The sequence below is a fragment of the Kogia breviceps genome, chromosome 1 (assembly GCF_026419965.1).
Source record: "Kogia breviceps isolate mKogBre1 chromosome 1, mKogBre1 haplotype 1, whole genome shotgun sequence".
In the NCBI taxonomy this organism is placed as follows: Eukaryota; Metazoa; Chordata; class Mammalia; order Artiodactyla; family Physeteridae; genus Kogia; species Kogia breviceps.
In genome coordinates this window covers 171,103,623-171,131,616 of record NC_081310.1, presented here as the reverse complement: position 1 = coordinate 171,131,616, position 27,994 = coordinate 171,103,623, and the positions used below count along the sequence as shown (strand labels likewise).

Here is a 27,994-nt window from a genome sequence, read left to right as displayed (position 1 = left end):
GGAGCCGTGAAGGGGGGAGGAGGAGTCACGAGGAGGGTGGCCCTGCCCGACTGAGCGCTGAGCCCTCTGCCCTCCGCCCCATCCCGCACTTCGGCCCTGCCCAGCCACGTACCTTGCTCCTCACCGATCTCCTGCTTTCTTCCGGACTCCGGAGGCCATCGCAATGGGAGATGCTCTCTGGGCACTTGGGACAATTGACTGTCCTCCTACTACCATTGTGCTCGCCCAACCAATATTTATTGATGCCCGCGAAATCCTGGGGCACAAGGGGCACAGAACTGGAACCTCCTTGGACCCTGCCTGCCCTCAAGTTGCTCCAAGATTAATGGGGATCGGACTTCTGCGTAAGTAGCTTCCGTACGAGATATCAAATCGTAAGGTCAAAGGTACAGATTAAAATGCTCGGGAGTTGGGTGGATGGGAGCATCTCTAAGGAGCTGGCGTCTGAATAGTTCTAGAAGGATGGATATGGTTGGGATGTGCAAAGGTATGGAGGAGGAGCGGGCAAAGCCTCAACCAAGGCAGAGTCATGGGTGAGATAGTTCATTCTAGCAGGTAACTGGACCCTGATAGGAAAGCAAGTGCAAGCAAGGGAGGATGTCTTATCCTCTTTCTTCAGCAAATCACTGACAGTGAATACTTCTGCCACTTCACACTCATCAGGACCAGATTCCCCCTCCTCCCCACCCAAAGTCTATTTCTTCAGTAATTCTGTCCACCCATAGAACATTGCATCTTCTATGACCGCCTTCAGATCAGAAACCAAAGGAATGAATAAAGAAAGCAAACCAAAGCAAATGCTTATCACCAATATGTTTGGGAAAGCTAGAGGAATTTTTACTCTTTGGTCAGGCTTTAGAATTGGAAATTTGACAAAAGAGGATCCTCTTCCTGAAGGGGACATGGGTGGTGGTACTGATCTTCCAAGGAAACTAACTTCTTGATTATGAAGGGAAAGCATGTATGCAAATCTGGGACCTGGTTCTGTCTGAAGTCGAAGTTAAAGGTAGGACACATACTTAGAGGTCATCTAGTCCAACCTCTCACCTAAAGAGAATCCACTCTACAGTGTCTCTGATAGACATGCAGCATACACTTCAATAGATCCCAGGGAAGAGAGCTCACTATCTCAATAGGCATCCAATTCCACTGTGGTAAAACTTTAAGTCTCTTATTCAGGACAAAAATCACACTCCCTGGAGCTTATATACCAGAGTCTATAAGCAGTGGTCTTCATTTTTTTCATGACAGTACCTCAAATATTAGATTACAGTCTTCATTACCCACTGTCTTCTCTGTTCCACATTAAACATACTCAGTTCCTTCAGCCATTCCTTCTACAGTAATGTCCAATAGCACTTCCTGTGATGATAGACATGTTCTACATCTACACTGCTCAATTGTTGCTAGTGTGACTGAGGAACTGAATTTTTAATTTTGTTTAATTTTAATTGCCAGATGTGGCTAGTGGCTACCGTATTGGACAACACAGCCTTATAGTTTCAAATGCACTCTCCTTTATATGCAACTGAGCTTGTCAACATCCATCAAATGTCTGACACCTACAATGCAATACTGACCAATACAGCCTTCGGGGTGACTGTTTAGCACCTGGCACCTGGACAATATTTCTATTAATGCTTTCCAGAATGGAATTTTTTTTTTAATATCCATGGAGTATAAGTGGTTCCCATTGATGGTCACTGGAACTAGTACTTTGTCAGCAATCCTAGTGCCTAAACTTGTATAGCTACATTTTTTAACCTAAAAGTAAGACTTGATATTTCAACTTTTTGGCTTAGGCTGTGAAGTTTAGGTAGTTCAAGTTGTTGATCATTTTCAAGCTCATTTCAATATAGTCTACCAACCAGCCCTTCCAACTTTGTGGCACGTAGAGAATTAGCATTACTACCATCTGACCCATATGTAGTCCTTTACAATTTGCAAGGTACTTTTACATCCATTATGCTTAATTTGATCCTTACAATACCTTGTGAGGTAGGCAAGATAACGAAATCTACATTTTATAGGTAAGGCAGCTAAAACAAACAGGAACTAAATGGATTGGATCCTTTTTTACTCCACTGAGCAGCTTCTTGTATACTGTCTTCATCCAGATCCTTGATAGAAATGTTGAAAAGGACCTCCAGAGGCCAGGCTGGCCCTGAATTCATAGCACTGACTGATACAGCAGTTTAAGCAGGTCAGTTCCCCCAAAAGATCTGATTATCCAACCCACAGGTTGCCATTCTGTTCAAAAGGATGATACAAGAGACAGTCATCTGACTTACATAAATATTAATACCAGTCCCACTGGGGAAAAAGCAAATGAGGGTTGGCTGCCAGAAAAAATTCCTACTTGCCTGTCCACAAAGGGACTGTCATACCAATTGCTTAAGGAAGCCAAGTCTCCCTCTCTTCCAAAACCCCCATGGGGCCATGTTTTATTATTATTTACGGTTCTTAGCACATCCTGTCCCACATTGTAGTTGGTTATATACCTGGCTTATAGCTAACTTCAAGTCATTCACCTTTATAACACCTAGCACTCAGCCCACTGCTGTCCATGTAGGAGGCACCCGAACTGGTAAAACATAAACCAATTCAAGTAAATGTTCTTCCAACTGTATCTGACTCCCCTCCAAAAACAGACTTGTGACTAGAAGAGGCACAGACCATTGCCACATTCCTGCCAACATGACTGATTAAAATGTCCTTATGATTGGCTTGGTCACAGTTTCCAGCAGGTGCTGAGGCTTTTGCTAGTTAAACCAGCTTTCATTGGATTTTGTTTTCTATGTGTGTTTTCACCAAAAAATAAAGACATTTCTCTAACAATAGGGACAGAATACATGAAATAGGACTACTTCTTAATAATGCTAGTCGATCAATAAGGAAATTTAAGTGATCAGTAACACAACACATCTGACTGTAGGTCTTCCAAGAAAGGAAAAAGGACTAACAAACAAGAATATAGTGCTTTACCATTTACAAATCTTTCACATACATTCCATTTGACCCTCACAACAACCCTGTGAGGTAGGCAGCACAGATATTATTCCCATTTAACAGATGAGGAAAGTGAATCTCAGAGCAATTAACTGATGTGCCCAAGGTTCTACAATTAGTAAATAATTTGTATTCATATCAGTCTTTGGCCTAAAAATTCAACACCCCACCTCCCCTCATATTTGCCTACCTACTTCACAGGGATAATGAAGATAAAATGAATTCAAGGCTAGAAAAATACCTTGAGGGAAAAAAGCACTATATAATTATACCCGCAAACTATAATTTTCCACAATATATGGCTCATTCCCCTTCTTGTCCCAGCTTGTGCGTGAACCCAGAATTTTATATTGCCTCTGTTCTGTGTTCAGCTAAGCAACAAGTAAGGCAGGGGAACAGTGTGATTCTCTTTAAAGCTATATAAATTACAATCAGGATAACTGCTATTATAGCAAGTTGAAAAACAACACAGAAAGGCCAATGTGCAACTGGGACCCACGGAAGCACACAGTAAAGCAAGGCAACATTATCAGATACGGCATGATTGCATAGAAGGAAACGTGGTGTCAGAGAGTTCACGCTGGCACACACACAGTTATCTAAGGCAAAGTGGTGGCAAAGAAGAGTCATTTGTTCCACATTATATAAACAAGAGCAGAAGATTCATGAGACCCCATGTAACAGTATCTTATGTCACACAGATCTCTCCAGCTGCCTACAGAGAATATAAACAACAGTGTCATCTTCATTTTAAAGAATGACTGTACCTGTGTTCATATCCTGAACTAAACCAAGGAATAGCTCCATGCTAAACTTCCTTGGCTAAAATACAACCAGTACCATCATTCCTAGTCAGACTAATAAACAGAATGTCTTTTAAGGTAATGAATTAGATGGCTGTGTTTAGATTTTTGTCAGGATTCCCTTTTGATTCTCCTGCTTTTAAGACCCAAAGAAAGTTATATTGAGTTTTTATTGGTGATTCTAAGTATATGTGTTTATAACAGTTAAAGAGTGTGATAGGTGAATTTAACATATTAAAAGAGTGCTATAGCATCTGTTCAGAAAAGATTATATACTATACAAACTATTCAAGTCATACAAAACCATTTTTCAGTGTCTTTTCAACTGAGAAGAATCCTATTCAGCACGCTTCTCCTCCTGAGGTGGTTCATACTGAGCAAGCTATGGGGCAAAGACAGAGGAGTTTAGGTGAATTTGATTCTAAATTGGGTAAAAAACTTAATAGTAACAAAACGAGTTAACTATTATATTCCATTTAATTACTGAATCAGTAAGTTTATATTAAAAGCCTATCCTTTTTAAACCACTCAGTGATTTTAATATTTAATATAATCAAACCTAGTGAAAGTTCTTTTTAAATAAACCTTTAAAATTACTGGGAAAATAAAACTTAATTCCCATTCATGACTGCACTACACAAATATTTGATATGCAATAATCTATATCTTCCCAAAGATGTTGTGGCTGATAGTAAGGTACTTTCTTCCTCTCCACCATAAGTTTACTGAACTTTCTCCTAAAAAGCAGCAAAAAAGAATTACGTGATGTACATTAATCTAGCCAGTCAATGAGAAGCAGCTAACGCTTTTGACTTAAAAGGTGCCAAAAAGTTGTGTGGCATCTACACACTGTGGGATCTCGGATAATTTCAGACACTGAATTTTCTGTTATGCCGAGCTGAGGTCTGCTGCAACACTGCGCTAAGATTTGAGTTGTTCCAGTTAGCTGTCAGATTTGAGAAGCTAATTAGACTTCACTGTGCTTTAGTTTCCTCACCTACAAAATGGTCTGTGCACCTGTGTCACTTATCTCACAAGGTTGAGAAGATAAAACACATCGTGAGAAATGCCTAGAGTCACGTGAAATGCATTATGTGATTCAGATCTGGTAAAACCTCAAAGACTTAAGAGTTGACTAGTTTGAACTTTATGAAAATTCTCACGGGAGCTTAAACAAAGAAAAAACTCCAGCACTAGACAAAATTAAGGACAAGCAAATGTACGGAGGTTAAGTGCAAACAAGTTTACAGAGTTAACACATTACAGGGCCACCACGTGACTATGCAGATTGTGCACTGCACTATCTAAGGGGTTCCATTAGCAAAGCAGTGGCCCTGTATTGACCTATTAAGTCAACTGCCTAAGACTCTAAGAAATCTCCATTTACTTATAAACCACTAATCATTAACCAATATTTTCATCTTTTTGTCGATGAAGGTTCCCAAGAACCTCTTCTTGACCACGCTTTGCTCATCCTATTTACAGTTTGCTTGTGGTTTTCTAGACAGGGCATCAGCTTGGCCTTGCAGTTAACTGAGATTGATATTCACCCACCTCCCTCCCCTACTGTCCATTTTAGTGAGGTTTTGGTCATATAATTATTAAAGGTGACATTATTTTTAATATGAATTCTTTCAAAAATTTTACCTTTGTTTTCAGTTTTTTATTTTCTTCTACAATAGCTTCATATTTCTCTTTCATTTCTGCCAATTCTAGGCGAAGCAGCTCTATTTCTGGATTTTCTGGGGTAGCAGCTCCTAAGTGATGCTTTAAAAAACTAATATAAAAGTTAAGAATTTACTTGAGCTCAATGAAACTAATGAAATAGCCTTCTGAAATAATTCTCTGATGAGAGTTACCCCACCCTACCACAAATATTTACCCAGAGATCAAAATCCAAATACTCAAAAGAAAGTAATTTTTTCAATAATCAAAAGTATTTTAAAGGTTATTATCTATGTGAAAAAACATGAGTTCAAAAAAATAAAGGCCTTTTTCTGACTTGAAAAATGAAAAGGATACTCCAAAGCACTATTAGGTTTCTCTGGTTCTTCATATAAGGCTACCAAAACTGCAAATCAAAAAGCAGAAAAAATAACAATTAAAGTCTTAAATTAAAATGGCTTAAATTATATTCCATACCCCAGTGTCTACTGAGTGTCTATTATACACCACGCACATTGCTAGGACTGTCCATACCATGGTGAACAAGACAGACAAGGTCGCTCCTCTCAATGAATTTATAGTCTAGTGCAAAAGATAAACAAGGAACTAGACATAAAAAGACTATCAAGCAGCAATATAGGGTAATGGGTTATAGGAGCACATTGGAAGAACACCTAACTCAGCCCAGGGCACCAGGGAAGGCGTCCCCAAGAAAGAGAAATAAGACCTGAGACCTAGGCAGTGGTTTCAGATAAAAAGGGAAGGCCAGGGGCAAAAGAACAACATACTGAGGAACTGAAAATTCAAGTGTGTCTAGATGGAGTTGTGAAAAGGCGGGCAGGAAAGGAAGCTGGAAAGGTGGTTAGGGAGGAGACTAGAGGATCCTCCAAGTTCAGTCAGGCCTTGGTCCTAAGAACAAAATGGCATGTAATTAAACAGTTATAAGCAGGGGAGTGACAGGATCACTCTTGACTCCTGTGTGGAAGACTGACAAGTGGGACAAGGATGTAAAGGCAGGAAGAGCAATTAAGAGGCTGATATGGTAATAACCCAGTTTAAAGAGAGTGACCTGGGAATTCCTTGGCAGTCCAGTGGTTACGACTCTGCGCTTCCACTGAAGGGTGCACGGGTTCAATCCCTGGTTGGGGAACTAAGATCCCATGTGCCTCGTGGCACAGCCAAAAAAAAAAAAGGGAGAGTGTGACCTGCACTAGAGTGATAGAGGGATGAAACATTTAAGAAAAACTCTGTAGAGAATCAACAGGGCTACAGTTAACTGTTGGAAGGAAGAAGCTCTGAATTCAAGAATGAAGTTTCACACACAAGATGCTAAACAAACACAAACCAAAAACTTTACCAGTAATCAACATGCTCAAATCAATATTAAAATATATACTTTAGTGGTTTCATATCCAATAGTTCATGTCAGCACTGCCTTTTCCATCTTATTATTGAACACATTCCTTCTAGGATATACTACTCAAGTAAAAATCTCTCTAAACCAGTCGTTAATTTTTTTGTGCACGGAACTCTTTGAAAAATCTGATCAAAGACAAAAAAATATCTACACACAAAAAAATGTGCATATCCAGACACCAGTTTAAGAACACCTCATAAACCAACTTACATGCTTCCCTTTTATTTTTCTGAGTTGTAATAACCCTTCAAATATAGACAGTATTAAAAAAATCAAATGGGCAACTAATACTAACAACTTAAGTTCTGATACTCTTCTAAACGTACTTACAGCACTGTTTTTTGAGAAATTGGCATATTTACATCATCACTACCCTCTCCTCTCCTTCCCTCTTCTTTCAGTGTTACAGTACACTTTAATTCCTCTTATTACCTTTTTTTTGAAACTATGTACTCAAGCCTCTGTTTCGTCTTCCATTAATTTCCACTGATCTCTACCAAATTCTAACTTTATAAGATATGATTACTCTTACTCTTCCCTTCTTCCCCTACCCTTTCTCTTAGCTTGTAAATTTCTGTCAATGGTAGTTACAGGTTGATAATTACAGAACATAATGTAAATGTCAAGTTTCCTGTGCTTTTCTATAGATGAAATATACTTCCTTTTAAACAGACAAGAACTCTATACCCAGTGTTTCCCTTTTTGCCTTAGCAGCCCGGATTTTTAGAGGTTGATACAGTGCTCAGAATAACTAAAATGCCTCTTCTTCCAAATGACTTATCTTTATCTTTAGCCATCCCTATAGCATTTTAATGTGGAAATAAGCTGGATAAAAATTATAAGTTAAATCTGTGTAAAGTACACAAAATCAAACTTTAAATAGATCTTATCAGTAGATACTCTATTGTCTGATGTTACTTAGGAGACTGGAAATCTGGGAAAGTTGAGGGGGAATACCAGTAGATGTCAGAAAGGGAAAAGAAGCCTCTCGTGGTTTCCAGTCTCTCATGAAGGAAAAATCCATGTATGGCCACAAGGCTGAATATCTTCATTTGCCTCCCACTATCGTCACTTCTCTGTCCTTACCAGTGTATGTTTCATTCACTCCATCCAGCCACTTTGGCCTCCTTACACTTCCTGAAACTCAACATCACACTTCATTCAGGTCTCTGCTCAAATGTTAAGAGAGGCCTTGCCTCACCACCCTATATAAAATGGCACACCCATCCTCCTTATCCCCTTACTTTGCTATGTTTTTTTCATAACACTTACCGCTGGTTGACACTATGGTTTATCTGTCTCCCCCAACTAGGATATAAGTTTAGAGCAGGGACTTTTTGTTTCCCCCACTGTTGTATCCCCGGTGCCTAGAACAGACACCTGAATAAAATGCTTAAATAAATGAAAGAAGTGCGCTTGTGGAGTTTTTTGAGGGGTGGGGGAGGTCGATGAAATTCCAAGAGTCTGTGATACCTCCCCAGATGACAGCGCAAGTGCTTTCACGTAGTCCCTCAAATGTTTACTGAAACTTATTTGCAAAGAAGTAGGAAACTGGTACCTGAACCTAAGGTAGCAACTCAAAATTACCAGACCATGCTTGGGAATTACAAGCCCTGCATTCTGCTAAGACCCAGAGTTGTTATTCTCCTAGAATTTTCTCCTAACTTTTGCTTCTGGCCAAAGAGAAGTTACCAAATTATCTCCCAGATACTTAACTGTACTCCTCATATGGACCCAGATCATCATCGCTGCCAACTCCTCTGTTCTGCACCCTTGGAAGTTCCAGCCAGTGAGTTGAGTGATACATAACAGGCATTCGCCTTACGGCTTAACTAATGAAATAAGCAGTATCCACACTACCTCTTGGAACCCTCCAGTTTCAAGCACCTTATTCATCTACTTAGATCTTGAACCCCAGAGTAAGAGATACAGTGTAACAGCTTCCATTTTTTAAAGTGAAAACAATATAACCATTTTGATGTGCCCTCAGCTCTTTAAGCTGTGATTCTACTTTAATTGTGAAATCTGCACAAAGTAGGAATTGATATAGACTACGAAACGGGGTTCGGTTGAAAAGCCACAGCCAAACCGCTACTTCGGGGATTAGGTTCACTTAGCTACTTTATAGCCCGCTTTCAAACCTGGTCATTTCCCCACTTGCCCTTTGTTCAAAGGAAAGTGTTTCTGTACAGGATTTTGAGGGCTCCGAAAAAAGTATCAGGAGGGAGGAGTTGGGCTCTCAAGATCTTTAGCAAACATATTCACTGCGGCTGCTCAAGGCAAAGCAACGGAAGTTGGAGGGACTTCGCAACAGCTGCAAGAGTTTCACTCCCTGCGGCGAGAGCGGTAGCGAGAGCGAGGCTACCCGACCCCGGCGGCGGCCGGCAGCCAGGCGTGAGCCGGTTCCCGCTAAACACCGAGGCCCACCTCGCTGGACCCGGGACGGGTCCCACCTGTTCCCCTCCTGCCCCACGCCACAGCCCGTCTGGGGCGCAGTGCCGAGGAGCACGACGAGGTCACGAGGCACCCTCTTCTGGCCCATGCTCACCCTTGGTCAGTGTGTCCAGCACCCCCGACTTCTCCAAGTACCTCCGGAACTGCTCGCGCTTCGAGTCGGCGGCCTGAGGAGACACGGCGGGTCAGTGGTCGAAGCCCGGGGGCCGGAGCAGGAAGAAGGCGCTGGGAGTCCGGCAACGCCGCCTCCGCCTCGCCACCTCAAGCCCCCCAGACCTGCGCGCGCGCCCCCACTCCCACCCGAGCCGACCAGCGGCTGGCTACCGCCCGCACGCCCCCAGCCACGCCGCGCCCCCCTCACTTTGTAATGGGCCATAGTGACAGCGGCAGCGGCGTAGCTGGCGCCGGAGACCGTGGCGGGCGGGCTCGGAGCAGCAGTGCTCATGCGCGGAAGGGCGCGCGCGCCTGCGCACTTGCGAACCACGGTCCGGGACCGCCGGGGTGTGGCTCGTTTTCATGGCGACCAGGACGCTCTGAATGCCCCATAGTGAGCTGAGCCAAAGGAGACTGCGTACGCCCGCCCCTCTGAAAGCAGCACTTCTCCTTCCTCTTCCGGTTCTCGCAGAGATTCGGTTACTTAGTAGGAGGCTGGGTTTTGGTAACTCCGGACAAATGTCCAGGTGGGGCCAAAGATGGGCCTGGCGCTAGGGGGCGGGGCCTACTGAGCCCTGGAACACTAGAACTCTTTCCGGAGACTGGGGTCTCCTGACACCGGGAGTGGGCGGACCTGTCTCAACTAGGACCCCAGGAGCTCTGGCAGCGTGTGTGTACTGGCTTGTCGACTCCCACCTTGAAAAAGGGCGCACTAACGAGGGCAACCCTTGGATTTCCAATGGCTGGAGGACTGCTTAGAATCGTCTGTTTGGGCTCCAGCTCTTATATTTGGAGTTTCCTTGTTTTGTGGCGAACTTGATGTGGGCCTCCGGAGGGTGAGCAGTAATGTGCTAATAATAGCTAGCACTTTTGAGCGCTTACTGTGTGCCTGGCAGTGCATTAAACACATACGTTTCTTATTTTAATTCTCACACCGTCCCTGTAAGGTAGGTACTGTTAGTAAACTGTCAAGTATAGATAACCAGTGAGTAGTAGAGCCAAGACTCTGATCCTGGCACTGAATCACGATGCTATCTATAAACTGGTGAAAGAAAGCGACCAATCTTTTTAGGATTTTATTCCCCTAGATAGCAACATTATGATTATATTCAAGACAGATCAGGTTGCAGTCTATGAAGAAACTGCGTTAAGTCCCAGGGGCAAACAAAGCATAATCAGTGTCCAGAAGTAAAATATTAATAACCAAAAGAGAGAATTACATAGATTAAGAACAATCTCTGAAGGCTGTGTTCCCTTCAAGGAAAAACCTGGTTCCATTTAGCTTCGATTCCAACATGTGACTTTCCCAAAATTAGTGTTATTCTGAAGGAAGCCTGTAGAAAAGTAGTCCTGATTTGGTAACTCTATGTCTTTGAACTTGAAACTACTTCCCAATTCAGAATAAGAGCCATTTTCCCTTTTTTAAATGGGTTTGCAGTTGTCTGTCTAAACAGCTGGTCTGTAGAGCTGCCCTGTCTAAACAGCTGGTCTGTAGAGCTGCCCTATCTGTTTTTTCTGTGCTCAACCATCATTAACTACTTCTTTGATAATGTAATACACAGAATGTCTAAAAGCCAACAGCTGTTCAGATCTGAAGGTCTGTGGGAGCCCGCCTACCAATGAGGTTGTTTGTCAGCGACACTAAATGATTTGGAGGACAAGCAATAGGGTTACTGCAGGTTCTGACCAACTCGGATTCAAAGGACAACCCTCCCAAAGAATCAGGAGTGTCTGGAATGTCAAGTGGATGGAAGTCTCCCTGTGAAGGGGGAAGCGTTCTGATTGTGCCCTCTCTGAGCTGGCCCTTGAGGTTACCTTTAGGAGGTAATGCCTGGTTTTCATTTTCTGCAGAGGGACCCCAAGTAGCACGAAGCCATTTCGGTTTCCAGGTGTAGTTAGCTGGCAGAGAGAAAGCTGTTTGGGGTGACTGCGCCGTGTGGTTGTTCAGATCTATAGCATCACCTGGAATAGAACAGTGACCTTTAGAGGAGTGGTTCCTTTTGCTGTCTTTGCCATCAATTTCTCTTTTTCCCCTCAACTGGTTACCATTAACTTCTTTTCCAGATATTTTATGAGTGTCTTCTTTATTACTTGAGTTGATGTTTTGAAGATGACCACAGGTAGTACTAAGCATACACATCTCAGAAAGTAGCGTTTCCTGTTCATCCAAAATGCCTTTGTCATCATTTCCACTGTGATTATCAGAATCTGTCTGAAACGCAAGTGGATTTAAACCAGGGTACGCTGCTGTGTGTGTTTGCTTTTCCACTAACAGACTGTAATCAGGTGCAGAAGGGAATCGTTTCAGTGAATTTGCAGATGTGTTTTGATATTTGGCAAGGTTTTGTTTTGACTTGTTGGTACAAAATTCATTATGTTCATCCCTCAATTTATATTGTCCCCAAAGCCCTCTTTTAATCTTTTTAAAACCTAGATGGAATATTTCTAGAACATTTAAGAAAAGTGAAACAGTAGCTATGGATTGCATAAATAATAGGAATATCGTCTTTTCTGTGGGTCTTGAGACAAAACAATCAATTATATTTGGACACGGGTGGCCGTGGCATTTAAATAGAGGCTCTAAATGAAATCCATATAAAAGATACTGTCCAATCATGAACCCAACTTCAACCACAGAGCGAGTGAAAATGTGTATCACATAAGTGCAAAGCAAGGTTCCTCTGAGTGGAGCTTTATTCAGTTTCCTTTGCTCAAGCTGACGCAGTTCTTGCTCCAGTCTCCTCCGATCCCCAGGCATTTCAAGCTCTACCTCCCCCAGTTCACCCCTCAGTTGAGCTTTCTTCATCTGCCTCTCCTTCTCCAGAACTCTCAGTTGGTACAAAGCATGGCCCATGTAGACCAGGGATGGTGAAGACACAAATATCACCTGCAAAACCCAGTATCTAATGAGGGAGATAGGAAAGGCCTGATCATAGCATACATTTCTGCAGCCAGGTTGTTCTGTATTACAGATGAAGCCAGACTGCTCATCATTCCAGACATCTTCAGCAGCTACACCCAGAACAAGCATTCGAAATATGAACAGGACGGTGAGCCACATCTTTCCAATCATGGTGGAGTGGACGTGAACTTCCTCCAGAATGCCTCCAAGGAAATTCCAGTCCCCCATGTTTACTTAGTCAGCCATCTTAGCTCTGAACCCCATCAAATAGGAGGCAGATGAATTCTTCCACTCTGAAGGGTGTGCTTTTTCTTAAGGCAAACCTATGGCCAAAATATGAACAAAGCATCACTCTTTCAGCATGCTGGTTGCTCTGCTTTTTTCCCTAGAAAGTTGTAATAATCTGCTAATGTCAGGAATATAAAATCATTTATGTTTAGACCTTACAATGCAATGGGGAAAAAAAGATACCTGGAGGAGGGGTGTATATATTCCCTCCTATGAAGAATAGAATTATAGGAATTCCTGTAAGAAAAGAGTCTTCTTACTCACCTGAAGTTTGTTGTTTTATTTTTTTTTTAACGGAGAACTTTTGGAGAGGTTCCTAAAACCACTGACTTGATCTTACAAACCTATTAAGATTATTTTATATTAAAACTATAACCAAAGTCAATGATTTTAAAATCTCATTTATGCACAAAGGAAAAGGCATGTTTCATTTAATAATCCAGTAAAATACAGCATTTAAAGAAACCAAAAGAAACAAATCTGGCTCTCGCTATAACAATGTAGATTAGTTTTTTAATCCACATTCAAATGTCTAAATTCTAGTTTCTTTCTGGCAGTTTTTGAGCATTTTCAGAAATCATTTCAGTAATATATTTATGAAATTATTACTAACTTTGCTGTGAAATTTTTCCCAAAATTCTCAACTATTTTGTACTACCAGGATGTTATTAGATATTGCTTGAAATAAATGGATCATTGGTATGGTGGTAGTATTATAGAAATTTTCATTATAACAGTATTTGACCTTTTTAAGACATGTAGCTTGCTTTGTGGAGGGAGCAGTGGGGCGAGTTATAATATAGATGCTTGGATTATGAGCCAGTAGTTTCCATATTAGAGTTGATACCCTAGGATATCTAAGAGAAAATATATCCCAAAGGAAAGAAAAAAAGAGTGAATGTTTTCATTCACTTTCATTTAACATATAAATGTATGTCCTATATCCCTTATAGAAAGGGAAATGTTACACAATCAAACAACATACTGGGATATTATAGCTACAAGATATGTTCATCACAAAAATCCTATGAGGTAGGTATGTTGTTCCCCCATTTTACAGATCAGGAAACTGAGGCACACCTTAAATTACCCAAGATTACACAGCTAGAACTGGTATTCAAACTCAATCACTGTGGCTCTAAAGTCAGCTGTTAACTGTTTTACTAAACTGTTATTTTTCCTCTCTAAGCACACTTGAAATTTACATTAAAGAGATATTAAGAAATCATCTGTTTTCTCTTACAAGTTTAATTATTTAAATTAGGTATGTCAAATAGTGAAAGTTTTGACTTTTTAAATAACAGGTTCTAGAGTCTTTAGTTCCTTTTTGAAAGCTTTACATAGTTCAAAAGGCAGAGCATCAAACTTCTAAAATTGAGTTGTATTCCTGAGATAGAGAAAATTTCTATTTGACTTTATTATGTTAATAAATGACCCAACAATCCAAAGCATTTTAAAGTATAAGCAAAGATATTATTCTTGTTGTTTATAATAATCATAACTTGAAAATATCCAAAATAATTATGAATACAAGAAAGACTGTATTGTACATATAAATAATAGTACATCCACAGTGTGGTACTACGCAACCAATAGAAATAATAAATATATACTAACATAAAAAGACATTGATATATTGTTTCAGTAACATTCACATTACAAAATATAGAATAATATGGCCCCATTATTGTAAATTTATTTATATGTAGAGATGCATCCAATAAAGCCTAGGATATTCATCAAAATATTAACTATGATTATCTCTGGGTAGTGTGATTACAACTGACTTAATTTTTTATAATTATATATTTTTAAATTTTTTCTTTTACCATGAGCACTTTACTGTTAAAATCACCAAAAGAAATTAAAGGGTTTTTTTTCCTTAAAGGACAAGTGCATGGTATTTCCTGAAAGAAGAAGTACTGTTATTTAGCTTCAAATCTTAGGTCCTAAAGCTTTCATAGCAAATGACACAAATACTAATATACACAGATACAGTACTCTAGAATTTAAAAGAAAAAAAAATTTCAAATGACTCTTAATTAGCTAAGACAGAGAGATTAACACAGACCTTTCTCAGTTTAGGTAAATCTGAAGCAGATCATGCTTAAAAGTTATACCACAGTCATCTTCAGCTTAATCTCTGAATGTGTCCCTTTGCAGATGTAGAGTAGATTCAGTTTGGTTCAGTGCAGTGAGTGAGTCAGGCATCAGCTAAAATCCATCTCCGTCTTCATTCCTGCTTCTAAAACAGCGCTACCCAATAGAACTTTTTTTTTTTTAATCCGGTGGAACTTTTTGCAGCAATGTTGGAATAGACTCTATCTGCACTGTCCAATAAGATGGCCACTAGAAACACATAGCTATTGAGCACTTGCAACGTGGCTTGTGTAACAGAGGCACTGAGTTTTTAATTTTATTTAATTTTAATTAAATGTAAATAGCTACATGTGCTTAGTGGTTACCTTATTGGGCAGCACACATAAAGAATATTTCCAACATTTCTAATACTACACAGTTTAGGAGACTAAAATTATGAACCCCAAATTAAGCTGAATAAATGGCTCCTCTATAATTCAGAGATGTCACATTTAAAACACCAGATGTTTGTGTGCTTTTTTAATGGTAACTTTGCCCCCCGGGGAACCCAGAAAGACATCACAGTTTTTGGTAATGTGAACGATGTTTCTAGTACCAAAATAATCTAGCTAGATAATCACTTCTTAGTCATCAGTCTGAATAATCAATGGGTCATGTCCGATTTCATAGTTAGATGAATCCTGTTTCTCTGTCTAGTTTTCTATTATTAACAATTACATTGCACTTTAGGTCATTAAAGATCTGTCTTCAGAGCTAGTGACCTAGTGGGTTGGTGATGGCAGATAAATATTTCTTCCCTGGGCTTCTTTGCCAACTATAGCTAATTTTCAAATTAAATGCAACCCTTTCATCAGGAAAATATATATATATTCATATTTGTATATTATGTATTATATAAATTATATATTATGTGTAATATATAAATTATAAATTATTAGTAAACTTTAAAAAACTAAGCTTCGGGGCTTCCCTGGTGGCGCAGTGGTTGAGAATCCGCCTGCCGACGCAGGGGACACGGGTTCGTGCCCCGGTCCGGGAAGATCCCACATGCCGTGGAGCGGCTGGGCCCGTGAGCCATGGCCGCTGAGCCTGCGCGTCCGGAGCCTGTGCTCCGCAAAGGGAGAAGCCACAGCAGTGAGAGGCCCGCGTACCGAAAAAAAAAAAAAAAAAAAAAAAAAAAAAAAAAAACTAAGCTTCATTAGTAGTCAGAGAAATACAAATTAAAATAAAGTATTATTTTTTAACTATCAAAATGTAAATGTTTTCAAGATTTATAATACCTGCTTTTGGCAAAAGTATGAGGAAACTGTTACGCTCATGCTATCAGTAAGAATATAAATGTATACAGCTGTTTAAAAGGTAATTCAGGGGGGCTTCCCTGGTGGTGCATGGTTAAGAATCCGCCTACCAATGCAGAGGACACAGGTTCGAGCCCTGGTCCGGGAAGATCCCACATGCCGCAGAGCAACTAAGCCTGTGCACCACAACCACTGAGTCTGCGCTCTAGAGCCCGCGAGCCACAACTACTGAGCCCGTGTGCCACAACTACTGAAGCCCTCACACCTAGAGCCCATGCTCTGCAACAAGAGAAGCCACCGCAATGAGAAGCCCGCATACCACAACGAAGAGTAACCCCCACAGCTAGAGAAAGCCCCAGCGACAAAGACCCAACTGAGCCAAAAATTAATTAATTAATTATTTTTTTTTAAAAAAAGGTAATTTAGGGAATTCCCTGGTGGTCCAGTGGTTAGGACTTGGAGCTTTCACTGCCATGGCCAGCGTTCAGTCCTTGGTCGGGGAACTAAGATCCCACAAGCCATAACAGGTTCTAGAGTCTTTAGTTCCTTTTTGAAAGCTTTATATAGTTCAAAAGACTTGCAGAAGCATCAAACTTCTAAAATTGAGTTGTATTCCTGAGATAGAGAACATTTCTATTTGACTCTATTATGTTAATAGTACTATACGCTTTGACCCAACAATCCAAAGCATTTTAAAGTGTAAGCAAAGATATTATTCTTGTTGTTTATAATAATCATAACTTTCTGGGTTGTTAAAAAGATGAGCAATAATGCATATAAAGCACCCCAAACAGTGACTTATCTACTCGAACAGTGATGGAAAGTGATAATCAATAGTCTGACAGATGTGAAAAGTTTTTATTTTCAGCATAGAACATTATTTGTGGATTCTATCAAGCAATCTCTATAGTATACCCTCCTAGGAGAGCAAGTCTCTTTTAGAAGATACATACCCTCATGCGGCACGTCTGGGAAAGAGCCAGTCTGGTTCTCACTTCCCTTCCCTTTTCTTTCTTCCTCTTCCCCCTCATGCACAGAAGAGCCCCTTCCTTAAACCCTAACTCCTTTTGTATGCAGTCTTTGAAACTGATGACTTCAAGGGTGTTTTGTCCTCTTTATAAAATTGTTAGCATTTGCTGGGACTTCTCTGTTTCTTCATAGAGAGTTCTCCAGTTTTTTCCCAGATGGCTCTTTTTATTAATTGGTTTGTGTTAGGGGCAAGTCAGTTCGCTGGGGATAGGAAAATGTTGAAAAACACAGCAAATAAGACGCAAGCTAAATAAGCTGCAATTGCTATCCAAAACCTTGGATCTTTCAGCAGTGCCTTATCAAAGCAGCTGAACACGGTATAACCAATGGACATTCCAGCAAATCCGCCTGCAATGTGAGCTGCAAAAGACACCTTGAGAAAAAAGGGGAAAAAAATGGGAATAAGTGAAGAAAATGTTAATTGCATATTTCAGCTGTTTAAAAAACAAATACCATCCCAGTCAAAGAGTCTTAAAAGTCTGAAGAGCAAGGTGGTGAGACAAAAAAACTCCATGTGCAAAGAGAGGAGATATTCCAAATCATGCAAAGCTAAAAAAAATATCAGTTCACTGACTCTGAATACACAAGACAGAGCCATCATTTCTCTTTATTCTTGGTCATCATTCTGTTTAGGATGGTTCTATGTAAGGCCAACCAAGAGAGTAAGAGTTGAGGTGCCATGAGGGATCTCTATAGGAGCATAATCTGATCCCACATAAATGGAATGTCTAAATTTAAAAATACACACAGATAGTCAAACGGAAACTACCAAATTCAAAGACCAATTTCAATAAAACTGGAAATCTTTGTCAGTTTTCTTTTTATTGTAAATTCATCTGGACCCAAATTATTGCTGCTTTCCAATCTGCATTTTATTCTCTGTGAAGTCCCTTCACTCCTGTTTTTTGGAATAGCTACCAGATTTTTTTGGAATAGCTACCAGAGAACTAGAGCCAGTTGTCAGGGCTATGAGAGAGAAAAGTGAAAAGAACAATCCAAAAGGCTGATTTCCTCAGGAATCTTCTTAACTTCCAAGTGTAAAACTGACTGCCCTAAATCTCAGAATTGTTGCCCCTATTTGGTGACCCTTTTTAGCTATTGATATGATAGGTAATTTTAAAAATAATAAACTGAACTCACCGGGGACCCATTTGCAGGGACAAAGAACCTTCTGTAGAGAGCAAATCCCAGGTCCGACACAACTAGAAGGGAAAACAGCCCAGTGAAGCCCCACGATCTCCAAAATAGTGCGCCAGTTATTTTTGGTTCCCCTCTAGCAATGGGAGCAACGTTTACTGAGACTTACTCTGTGCTGGGTACTGTTCTAAGAGTTTTACATGTACTAACCTGCATCATTAATCCTCACAACAACCCCATGAAATAGGTACTATCATTATCCCATTTTATAGATGTGTTGATCCAACAAGAAGTTATTGATTATCTCCCATGTGCCAGGCACTATTCTAGACCGTGGAGATACTGCCGTGAACAGATCAGACTGCCTCATGGAACTGAAAGTCTAGTTGGGGAAGGCAAATGAATAAGTGAAACAGTACTGTCGAATGGTGCTTAGTGCTATGGAGAACACACAAAGAGAAGGAGAATTGGGAATGCTGGGAGTAGGGTGTGATTTTTAACTGGAGAGTCAGGAAGGATCTCAAGGAGAATGCAGCATTTGATAGAGATAAGGGAGCAAGCCATGCTGACCTTTGAAGTAAGAGTCCTCTAGGCAGAAGGAAGTGCAAAGTCCCTAAGGCAGGACCATCCGCCTGGTGTGTTTGAGGAATACCAAAGCAGTTGATCTGATCGCATAGGTGGTTTTCAAAGGATGGTTCCCTGCCCCACTGGGATCCCAGCATCACTGGGAACTTACTAGAAATGAAAATTCTCAGGCCCACCCCAGACTTACTGAACCAGAAACTCTAAAGGTAGGGCTCAGCAGTCTGTATTTTAACAAGACCTTCAGGTGATTCTGGACTAAAGTTAGGGATAAAGTAGTAGATGCAGATGCAGATCATGTAGGACCCTTATGGACCATTGTAAGGACTTTGACTTTTACGCTTTGAAGCTTTTGAGCACAGGAGTGACATGTCTGACTTATGTTTTTGTTTTTGTTTTAACATCTTTATTGAAGTATAATTGCTTTACCATGGTGTGTAGTTTCTGCTTTACAACAAAGTGAATCAGTTATACATATACATATGTCCCCATATCTCTTCCCTCTTGCGTCTCCCTCCCTCCCACCCTCCCTATCCCACCCCTCTAGGTGGTCACAAAGCACCGAGCTGATCTCCCTGTGCCCTGCGGCTGCTTCCCACTAGCTGGCTGCTGTACAGGAAACATACTCTAAGGAAGCAAAGACAAGAGCAAGCAGACAAGCTAATTACTACTACTGCAGCAACCCAAGTGAGGAATGATGGTGGCGTTTTATACATAAAGAAACCAAAACACAGAGTTTAGTACTTGCCCAAGGCTGCCCATCTCAGAGGCAGTAGTGGGATTTGAACCTTAAGCAGCCTGACTGTGGGAAGCTTCACTGTCACCCACCACACGAATCGCCTCTAATTACCATCAGGAGTACAGAAGATGGGCCAAAAAAGGAAATGAGTCCACATTTTCTAATGGAACAGTGAGAGCCAGAACTTAGACATTCCTCAAATAAGTCAGACCTCTGATGCTAAAAGAGCTTCCAGGTTTCTTGGCTTAGAAGAACTCTGCCCTACATGTGCACTTGGAAACATCTCCTGCAGCTGTCACATTCCACACCCATCCCCCAATTCCCTGTGCTCTACTTAGTGAATGTCCTAGGAGACAGAAAGACCTAGTCCTTGCCTTTGGGAAAACAGCATCAGGACCATGTGTTCTGGCTAGTTTCCCTTTCAATACAGTATTGACACTGAAGTCACTGGATAGAAGTTGAGGTCGAGGAGAAGTACTCAATGTTAATTTAATTGTAAATGACTATCACACAAAATGCTGGATAAATGTGGCTATACTGTTTTTTCGATCATTTGCAATTCCTGATCCAGTGTAAATAACAGAGATAGGACTAGGAAAGTATAAGAAAACCACTGCTGGAAAACAGGGTTGACTTACTGGAAACAGTTACTTTGGTCTAGTCTTCCACAGTAGGAGACCTCCTTTCAAAAACTCTTTGTAACCCTTAGCAATTTCTCCATTCAATTTCTCTCTTCTTTTGGCCCCTTCTGACTAACACCTGCCTGGCCCTATCTGCTTCCCAGGGGAGTTTACTTCTAAGATGCTGCAGTCTCTAAATTGAGACCTGTCTTCCCACCTGAAAAGAAGCCCTCATTCCAATAAACCAAATCATTGTCTTCAATAAAATTTGACACTCATTTTAAGGGAGCTGCCTTTATATGGATTTTTTTGAAGGATGAAAATGTGAGATTTCCTGAACTTTTTCCAGGGAAGCTCAGTTGCTTTGCAAGAAAACAGATCCAACAAATAATGCTTAATGAAGGAAGGTCCTAGGGCCAATTGTCCTTCACAATTAGGAATCATATTTACCATTAAAAAAAGAAATGATACATTTTCCCAAGGAAACATGTTTAAAATTAAAATGTACTTGTATTTCATTAATCCGGAGTTTGTTCTAACTTCTCTCATTTTCAGTAGTAGGTAAACCAGGCCAAAGAACTTTTAGAAATGGCCTGTGGGGAAGGTTGATGGTAGTGTGTCCTACCTATGTTTGTAGGATATAATAAAAGCACATCGTTCAGTGATTGTATTACTTACCTCAAGAATGACAGAATGTTTAAAGCAACTATACCGCAATTAAAAAAAGAAGAGAAAGAATGACAGAATGTTACATAAACTATATTTGGAGATAGCCCTGAGCATGAGGAAAGGGCTTTTACTCCAGCATTAAAGGGTATTAGAGTATTAAAACCTCTCCCTCATTTAGGGTTTGAGGCTTATTTTACAAAAGTCATTCATAATTACCTGAAAGAAACAGATTGACTGATGACCCAGGTAACTTGTGTAAGAATATTTTTCTGTCTAAGGACTTGTCCCTTGGTTCTGGTTGTGACTCAGACAGCTCTGCCTACACAGCAACTCTCCTAACTAACCCCCAGACATCTGTCCTCCTTTCTGTGCTGACTAGTTTCCCTCACTTCTTTGATTTCTTATGGAGAAAAACAGTATACATGTTATGGTATAAACTAGAAACAAGTCACTTCTTTTCTCTTGGGATGAAATATCGTTTTTACAGTTAAACCGTTCATAAACTTAATTTAGTCTCTCTTTTGAATTCTTGATACCAAGTTACAGAATCATTTTTTCCTACTATGTGGACAGCCAAAAGCTTAGCCTGTATCAAGTGTCACTTCTGTCTTGGCCTTCAAGTCTGAGCCAACAGTCTGGCCCCAGGGTCAGCCTTCTCCCCGCACCCTCCATGCAGATACAGCTTCAGCAGGAGCAGATCCAGAAATACAAGTTACCAGCCCTGCCTTCACTCTTGTTTGCTTCTACTCTGTATGGCCTGCCACCCGGCCAAAATCCGGACTTTCAGACCCGCCTAAAATTCCACCTCTTCTCCAGATTGAACCCAGATTGAACGTACTTCCTAAATTCTTTCAGCATGTAATTCTAGACTGTCATTCTTGGAGATTTCCAAAGCCACATCAGTCATGCTCCTAGTTCCCTGACCCCTCTCTTCCTTCACCTCTGCTCTCATCTTCAATCCTCAGCCACCACTCCATGCTTATAACCTAGATCAGTTTGTTTTTTTTATCTGAAATTGAGGAAGAAAATGGATTATATGAATGGTTTTCAAGCTTTCCCTTTCTGACAAAATCATACACAGAATCTAATGTGTGAACAAGAAAAATCCAGTATATAAAACATAAAAGACAGCAGAAAGTAACACAACCTTTTAAATCAACTATACTCCAATTAAAAAAAAATTTTTTTTTTTTAATTTAAAAATCCAGGGGCTTCCCTGGCATCACAGTAGTTAAGAATCTGCCTGCCAATGCAGGGGACACAGGTTCGAGCCCTGGTCCGGGAAGATCCCACATGCCACAGAGCAACTAAGCGCGTGCACCACAACTACTGAAGCCGGCGCACCTAGAGCCCGTGCTCCACAACAAGAGAAGCCACCGTAATGAGAAGCCAATGCACTACAACAAAGAGTAGCCCCCGCTCACCGCAACTAGAGAAAAGCCTGCGTGCAGCAACGAAGACCCAACGCAGCCAAAGGTAAATAAATAAATATTTTTTAATATATATATATATATTTTTAAATCCATAAACGATGGTATTGTGGTTGAAGTGGACGGAGTGCCTCGAGCCCTACTCTCTTGACTCCCCGCACTCCAGAAAGAAACAGAGGCACCTCTAAGAACCACCCATCAGGGTCTGTGAAAACTCCATTCACACCTTTCTGCTTAGGGCCATGAAGCTGAACCATTCTTTCTGACTAAATTTAGGCTGATGGTCATCCTACTTGTTAGTGTCTGGGAAATGTGAGAAGGCCTTCTGAAGGTTGAACCCATAAAATTGAAGGTGTGAAGTGTTCACAAAACACACTTACTTATAAGGACGATGATGAGTAGTCTGATAATTCCAAAAGCAGGAATCATTTCTCGAAAATTCTTGCAAAGAGATAAATAATAATATAAGCTATCTATTGGCAAATGAAACTTCAATTGTCCTCCCCCTTCATCTGCTTTATCATTTAAAATAAAGTGTGAGTGTCAAATATTTGCAAAACAAAGCATCGGTGTAACAGCCCAGTTTTCAAATGTATTTGGGAAGCACAATGGTAGTGCATTTTGGAGTGAAAATGAAACATGATATTAGATTCCTTGATATAAAGTAAACACAATTTTATTAGCAGGAAATAATCTAAATATAAGTAATAAAAAATCAACACTTAATATGTCATGGATAAATAGTTAATGCATGTTGTCAAACTAAATCTGATGAAATATTTCCAAGTCTTCTGGTTAATATTCATTCGATACATCTTTACCCTCTTTCTAAGTAGGAGTTAGCAAATACAACTAAAATTTGAGTATTACCTTTATTTTTCTAGATAATTTCAAAAAATTTTAAATGTCGGTCTAAAAACAACCCAGTTGAATTTTAGCTTTGAAAAATCTCACACCAGCTTGCAGTTCCCTCCTGTGTTACTAGAGGACAGAGCAGACTCAGAAAGATACTCCCACTTCAGCCCGAGTTACCTCTCCCTTCCCTTTCAAGTTAATTCTCTTCCCAGAGAGTAGAGATGAAGTAGCTGTGTTTATTCTAAATCAATTATTTTCAAATTGTTGTGACCATGACCTACAGTAAGAAATAATTTACATAACACACATAAATCAAATAGTACTTATCCTTATTACACGTGATGTGTACTGAAATTTTTGTTTGTAAAGGGATTTTCACAGTCCCTTCAGCTGCATTCACAACCACTAATGGGTTGCAATCCAAAGTTTGAAAAACATTTTTCTAAATGACTTCTATTTTTTGAACAGTTTTTTAATTGATTCATATTTCTTCCTCCTAAAGGATCTTTAAAGCACACCTATGTGGTTAAAGGGTTAATTTAGTCAGGATTTTAGCCTGTTTTAAAAAGTGGTTGGCATCTCACATACTATACCATGGGCGTGTAAAATGGTATGCAACTTTGGAGGCATTTATCAATGAAAATGTAAAGCCTTCACCCAGTAAATCCACTTCTAGGAATTTACCTGCAAAAAGAATCACACAAATGCAAAAGATAGGTGTGAAAGAACATTCCTTACAGCATTATTTTGAAATGTGAAAAGCTGTAATCACCCGAGATTTCTTTTCAATTAAGGATTAAATGTCGGGATACAGCTATATAGAGCATGATGTGGAGCGCCTGAAAAGACTGAGCTGGATTTCTGTGTATGCCATGAATAGATAGGATACTTTATGTTAAGTTGCAGAACAATATAAGGGTAGTTCCATTTTTGTAGCATTACTATTGGTAGAATTTTGAATACACATAGAAAATGTCTGAAAGGATGTATATCAAACTGTTAACAGATACTAAATTGGGAACTTTGACTTCCTATTTTTCAATTTTGAATTTTATTTAATATTCATTATTTTTGAGATCGGGAGAAAAAATAAAGATAAAATATAAAAGGAAAACTCTTGTGGCCAAATGGAAGATGTGTTCTTAGTAAACATTGATAAATGAAGAACCCCTGAACCAAATACCAGTAATTGGTTTTTTTTAAAAAAATTTAAGGTCCATAGATTCCACTTCCAAAGTTCTTACCACTAGAACATTCATGAAATAGCCTCCCATCAGAGCATAGACTCCTCCTGAAGCACCCACAAGAGATTTGAGTGGGTCAAAGATGGAGCTGGCAAGAGATCCTAAAGAAATAAAACACAAAGAATCAGATATGACTATAGAAATCATGAAGGATAAATCTTTCTAATCTAAGGTAAAAGTTGGGGAAGCTTGGACAATTATATTAACAAACAACAAATTCACTTTGTCCCTTCCATACTAGAAAAGTATAGCTATGTGGGCTAACTCTCTCAATTTTTATGAAACATTAAATGTTCAATATGAAGACAGTATAACGGTGATAAAAACACAGGCTCTGGAGCCAGAATAACCAAATGTGACTTGAGCAAGTTTCTTAATGTCTCTGTGCCTTAGTTTCCCTGTCTACAAAATGGGGTATTAATAGAACTTACCTCAATGCATTGTCAGGAGAAGTAAATGAGTTTATATGTGCATCATGCTTAGAACACTCTGTGACATGTATTTTATACTTGTTAGCCATTGTTTCAAGATATCCTACATGTTCAGCCAAAACTATCAAAATACCTGAGACATTCCACCATTTTATTACCTAAAGGCTAGCTTTCTCATGGAGTCAAGATGTGGTCTCAGAATCCTTCTTAACATACTATTCAGTCACATTCACCAGGCAAGATGAAACCTATTGCTAACCCAATCTTATATTGCCTGAACCAAAATAAGACTTTAGAACCACCTTATGAAACTCTGAGGTGTTCTCTCTGTACTGCTTAGTTCTATTACTCATTCTCTTGCCTTCAAGGCCCTCCTTCATTCCTTAGGATACAATACAATACAATAACTACTTTATGCAAAAAAGACAGTGTCTGACCTTAGGAATCTTAAAAATGGATGAGCAAATGGTTATCATAAAATTCAGAATATAACAACTACTATGATTTTTTTAATGTAATAAATTTGCTATGGAAGCATTTGGGGAAGAATGACTTTCTCAGCAGAGATGTGGAAGCCCTGCTACTCTGAGAGGAGGGAGACAGCATTTTGATTAAACTCTGAAGACCCTTTAAGATTGGACAGGGAAAATAAGGGGGAAGAAGGTCAGGACTTGGGGATCTGGAATAGCAAAGACATAGAAACAAAGTTATATGGATGACTGAAGATCAGTGAGAAGTAGGCCATTAGGATTAATGCAGTGGTTTTCAAATGTTAACCTACAAACTAGGGCTGGGGTGGTTGTGTCTAAATCATGAGAAATTTATTTTTAAAATACAGATGTCCACTTCTGGCCACAATGAAGTAACAAGGATAAAATTTTTCCTCCTGCTTGAAACAGCTGAAAGTAGTGGACAAAATACAGGAAACAATGGTCTTCAAGATACTGGACATCAGATAACAAAGGACAGTGAATCCTGAGAAACAAGAAATAAATAAGATGAGTTGACTAATTGCCCAGCTTACTGCCTTGAGAGAGACTGTAGGCTGCAGTACATGAAGGGGGAACCTAGGCAGATCACAGTAAACTTTAAGTTGATGAGATAGAGTCTAGAGTCTAGGTCCATATAGATCCAGGCAGCTAGAGTTCAGACTGCTTCCAAATAACTTAACTGAGTTACAGAACAAATCTAAGGAATGTTTATAGGAATATAATAATATCCACCATCCAAAGATAAAATGTCTAGCATCCAGACAAAAATTGTCAGACATGCAAAGAAGCAGGAAAATATGACCCATAATGAAGAGAAAAAAATCAATTAAAACCTAACAAAACTGGGAATTCCCTAGCAGTCCAATGGTTAGAACTCCAAGCTCTCACTGCTGAGGGCCTGGGTTCAATCCCTGGTTGGGGAACTAAGATCCCACAAGCCATATGGCACAGCCAGAAAACAAAAACCAAAAACAAACAGACAAAAAAAACTACCAAAACTAAAAAAAGAGTTACCATATATGATCCAGCAATCCCATTCCTAGGCAAATATCCAGAGAAAACTATAACTTGAAAACATACATGCACTGCAATGTTCACTGCAGCACTAGTTACAATAGCCAAGACATGGAAGCAACCTAAATGTCCATCAACAGATGAATGGATAAAGAAGATGAGGTTAAAAAAAAAAAAAAGAAATGGTATACATACACAATGGAATAGTACTCAGCCATAAAAAAAGAATGAAAACAATGCCATTTGCAGGAACATGGATGGACAGAGAGATTATCATACAACGTGAAGTAAGCTAGACAGAAAGACAAATATAATATGATATCACTTATATGTGGAATCTTTTTTTAACATCTTTATTGGAGTATAATTGCTTTACAGTGGTGTGTTAGTTTCTGCTTTATATGGAATCTTTAAAAAATGATACAAATGAACTTATTTTCAATAGAGAAATAGACACACAGGCATAGAAAACAAATTTATGGTTATCAAAAGGGAAGAGGGGAGGGATAAATTAAGAGTTTGAGATTAACATATATACACTATTATATATAAAATAGATAACCAACAAGGACCTACTGTATAGCACAGGGAAATATACTCAATATCTAGTAGTAACCTATAAGGGAAAAGAATCTGGAAAAAAAAAAAAAAAATATATATATATATATATATACATCTGAATCACTTTGCTGTACACCTGAAATTAACACAATATTGTAAATCAACTATACTTCAATTTAAAAAAAAAAACCTACCAAAACTGACACAGCTGTAAGATTTAGCAAGTAAGGGCAATAAATAATTATTACAACTATATTCTATATGTTCAAAAGTTAAATAGCACTATATAAGAAATGAAACAGGCTCAAATCAAACTTCTAAAGATGAAAACTACAATGTCTAAAATGAAAACATAAACTTGTTCAGTTGATTGGCTGATTAGACATTGCCAAAGAAAAGATTAGTGAACATGAAGACATGGCAATAAAACTATCCAAAATAAAACACACACAGAAGAATATTTTTTAAAATGCATACAGCATTAATGAGCTATAGGTCAATTTCAGGCAGTCTTCTGATATGTATAATAATAATTACATAATTGGAGTCCCCAGAAAAGAGGACTGAAAGCAGATACAGAAAAAAATACTTGAAGAAATTATGGCCAAAGTTTTTACAAAATTTTATGAAAACTATAAACCCACAGATCCATGAACCTCAACAAATCCCAAACACAAGAGACGTGAAGAAAAGCACACCAAGGCATAACAAAATCACATTCTCAAAACAGTTAAAAGTCTTAAAAGCATCCAGAACAAAAAGACATGCTTCATACTGAGAAACAAAGATAAGGATGACAACAGATTTCTCATTGGAAACAATGCAAATGAGAAAACAATGCTAGTGCAACATTTTAAAGTACTGAAAGAAAAATACTGTCAAGCTAGAATTCCAAACCTAATAAAATATATTACAAAAATGAAGGCAAAATAAATATTCTTTTTCAGACATACAGAGGCTGGAAGAATTGATGACTAACAGACCCATGCTAAAAGAAATGTTAAAGGAAATCCTCAGGAAGACAAAAAAAGATATCAGGTGGAAATATGGAGCTACACAAAGGAATGAAGAGCATTAGAAATGGTAAGGACGTGGGCAAATAT

At 39.4% G+C, this 27,994-nt stretch overlaps 3 protein-coding genes and 1 long non-coding RNA gene across 4 annotated transcripts in view; 1 reads left to right on the top strand and 3 right to left on the bottom strand.

Annotated features, from left to right (window-relative positions):
• The first annotated feature begins 23 nt into the window (after positions 1-23).
• Positions 24-27,990, top strand: LOC136792394 (uncharacterized). The gene is made up of 3 exons (XR_010836123.1): positions 24-344; positions 22,074-22,341; positions 27,839-27,990. It is a non-coding gene; the product is annotated as an uncharacterized lncRNA (long non-coding RNA).
• On the bottom strand, positions 2,960-9,798 carry MYCBP (MYC binding protein). The gene is made up of 5 exons (XM_059044591.2): positions 9,710-9,798; positions 9,443-9,515; positions 5,835-5,883; positions 5,460-5,589; positions 2,960-4,194 (listed from the first exon to the last, which is right to left on the bottom strand). Exons 1-5 carry the CDS (start codon positions 9,791-9,793, stop codon positions 4,150-4,152), a joined length of 381 nt encoding a protein of 126 aa, XP_058900574.1. The 5' UTR covers positions 9,794-9,798; the 3' UTR covers positions 2,960-4,149.
• GJA9 (gap junction protein alpha 9) lies at positions 11,087-12,631 on the bottom strand. Its single transcript, XM_059044008.2, has one exon. The coding sequence runs from the start codon at positions 12,629-12,631 to the stop codon at positions 11,087-11,089; it is 1,545 nt and encodes a 514-aa protein (XP_058899991.1).
• The window catches only part of RHBDL2 (rhomboid like 2), a 29,768-nt gene continuing 19,085 nt past the window's right edge, over positions 17,312-27,994 (bottom strand). Inside the window, exons 4-7 of the mRNA XM_059044378.2 lie at positions 24,395-24,495; positions 22,676-22,736; positions 18,259-18,320; positions 17,312-17,491 (exon numbers count right to left, since the gene is read on the bottom strand). Of these exons, the coding sequence (XP_058900361.1) occupies positions 17,312-17,491; positions 18,259-18,320; positions 22,676-22,736; positions 24,395-24,495 (404 nt within the window). The remainder of the gene's footprint in view (positions 17,492-18,258; positions 18,321-22,675; positions 22,737-24,394; positions 24,496-27,994) is intronic.

What these genes read in the sequence shown, in the direction of transcription:
- MYCBP (XM_059044591.2), bottom strand. Translation starts at nt 9,793, where the DNA reads ATGAGCACTGCTGCTCCGAGCCCGCCCGCCACGGTCTCCGGCGCCAGC. An exon ending in GCTGGACACACTGACCAAGG is followed by an intron (nt 5,884 to 9,442) that starts GTGAGCATGGGC and finishes TTTGATTTGCAG; the next exon opens with TTTTGGTAGCCTTATATGAA. An exon ending in AAACCTAATAGTGCTTTGGA is followed by an intron (nt 5,590 to 5,834) that starts GTATCCTTTTCA and finishes CTTTTATATTAG; the next exon opens with TTTTTTAAAGCATCACTTAG.
- GJA9 (XM_059044008.2), bottom strand. Translation starts at nt 12,631, where the DNA reads ATGGGGGACTGGAATTTCCTTGGAGGCATTCTGGAGGAAGTTCACGTC.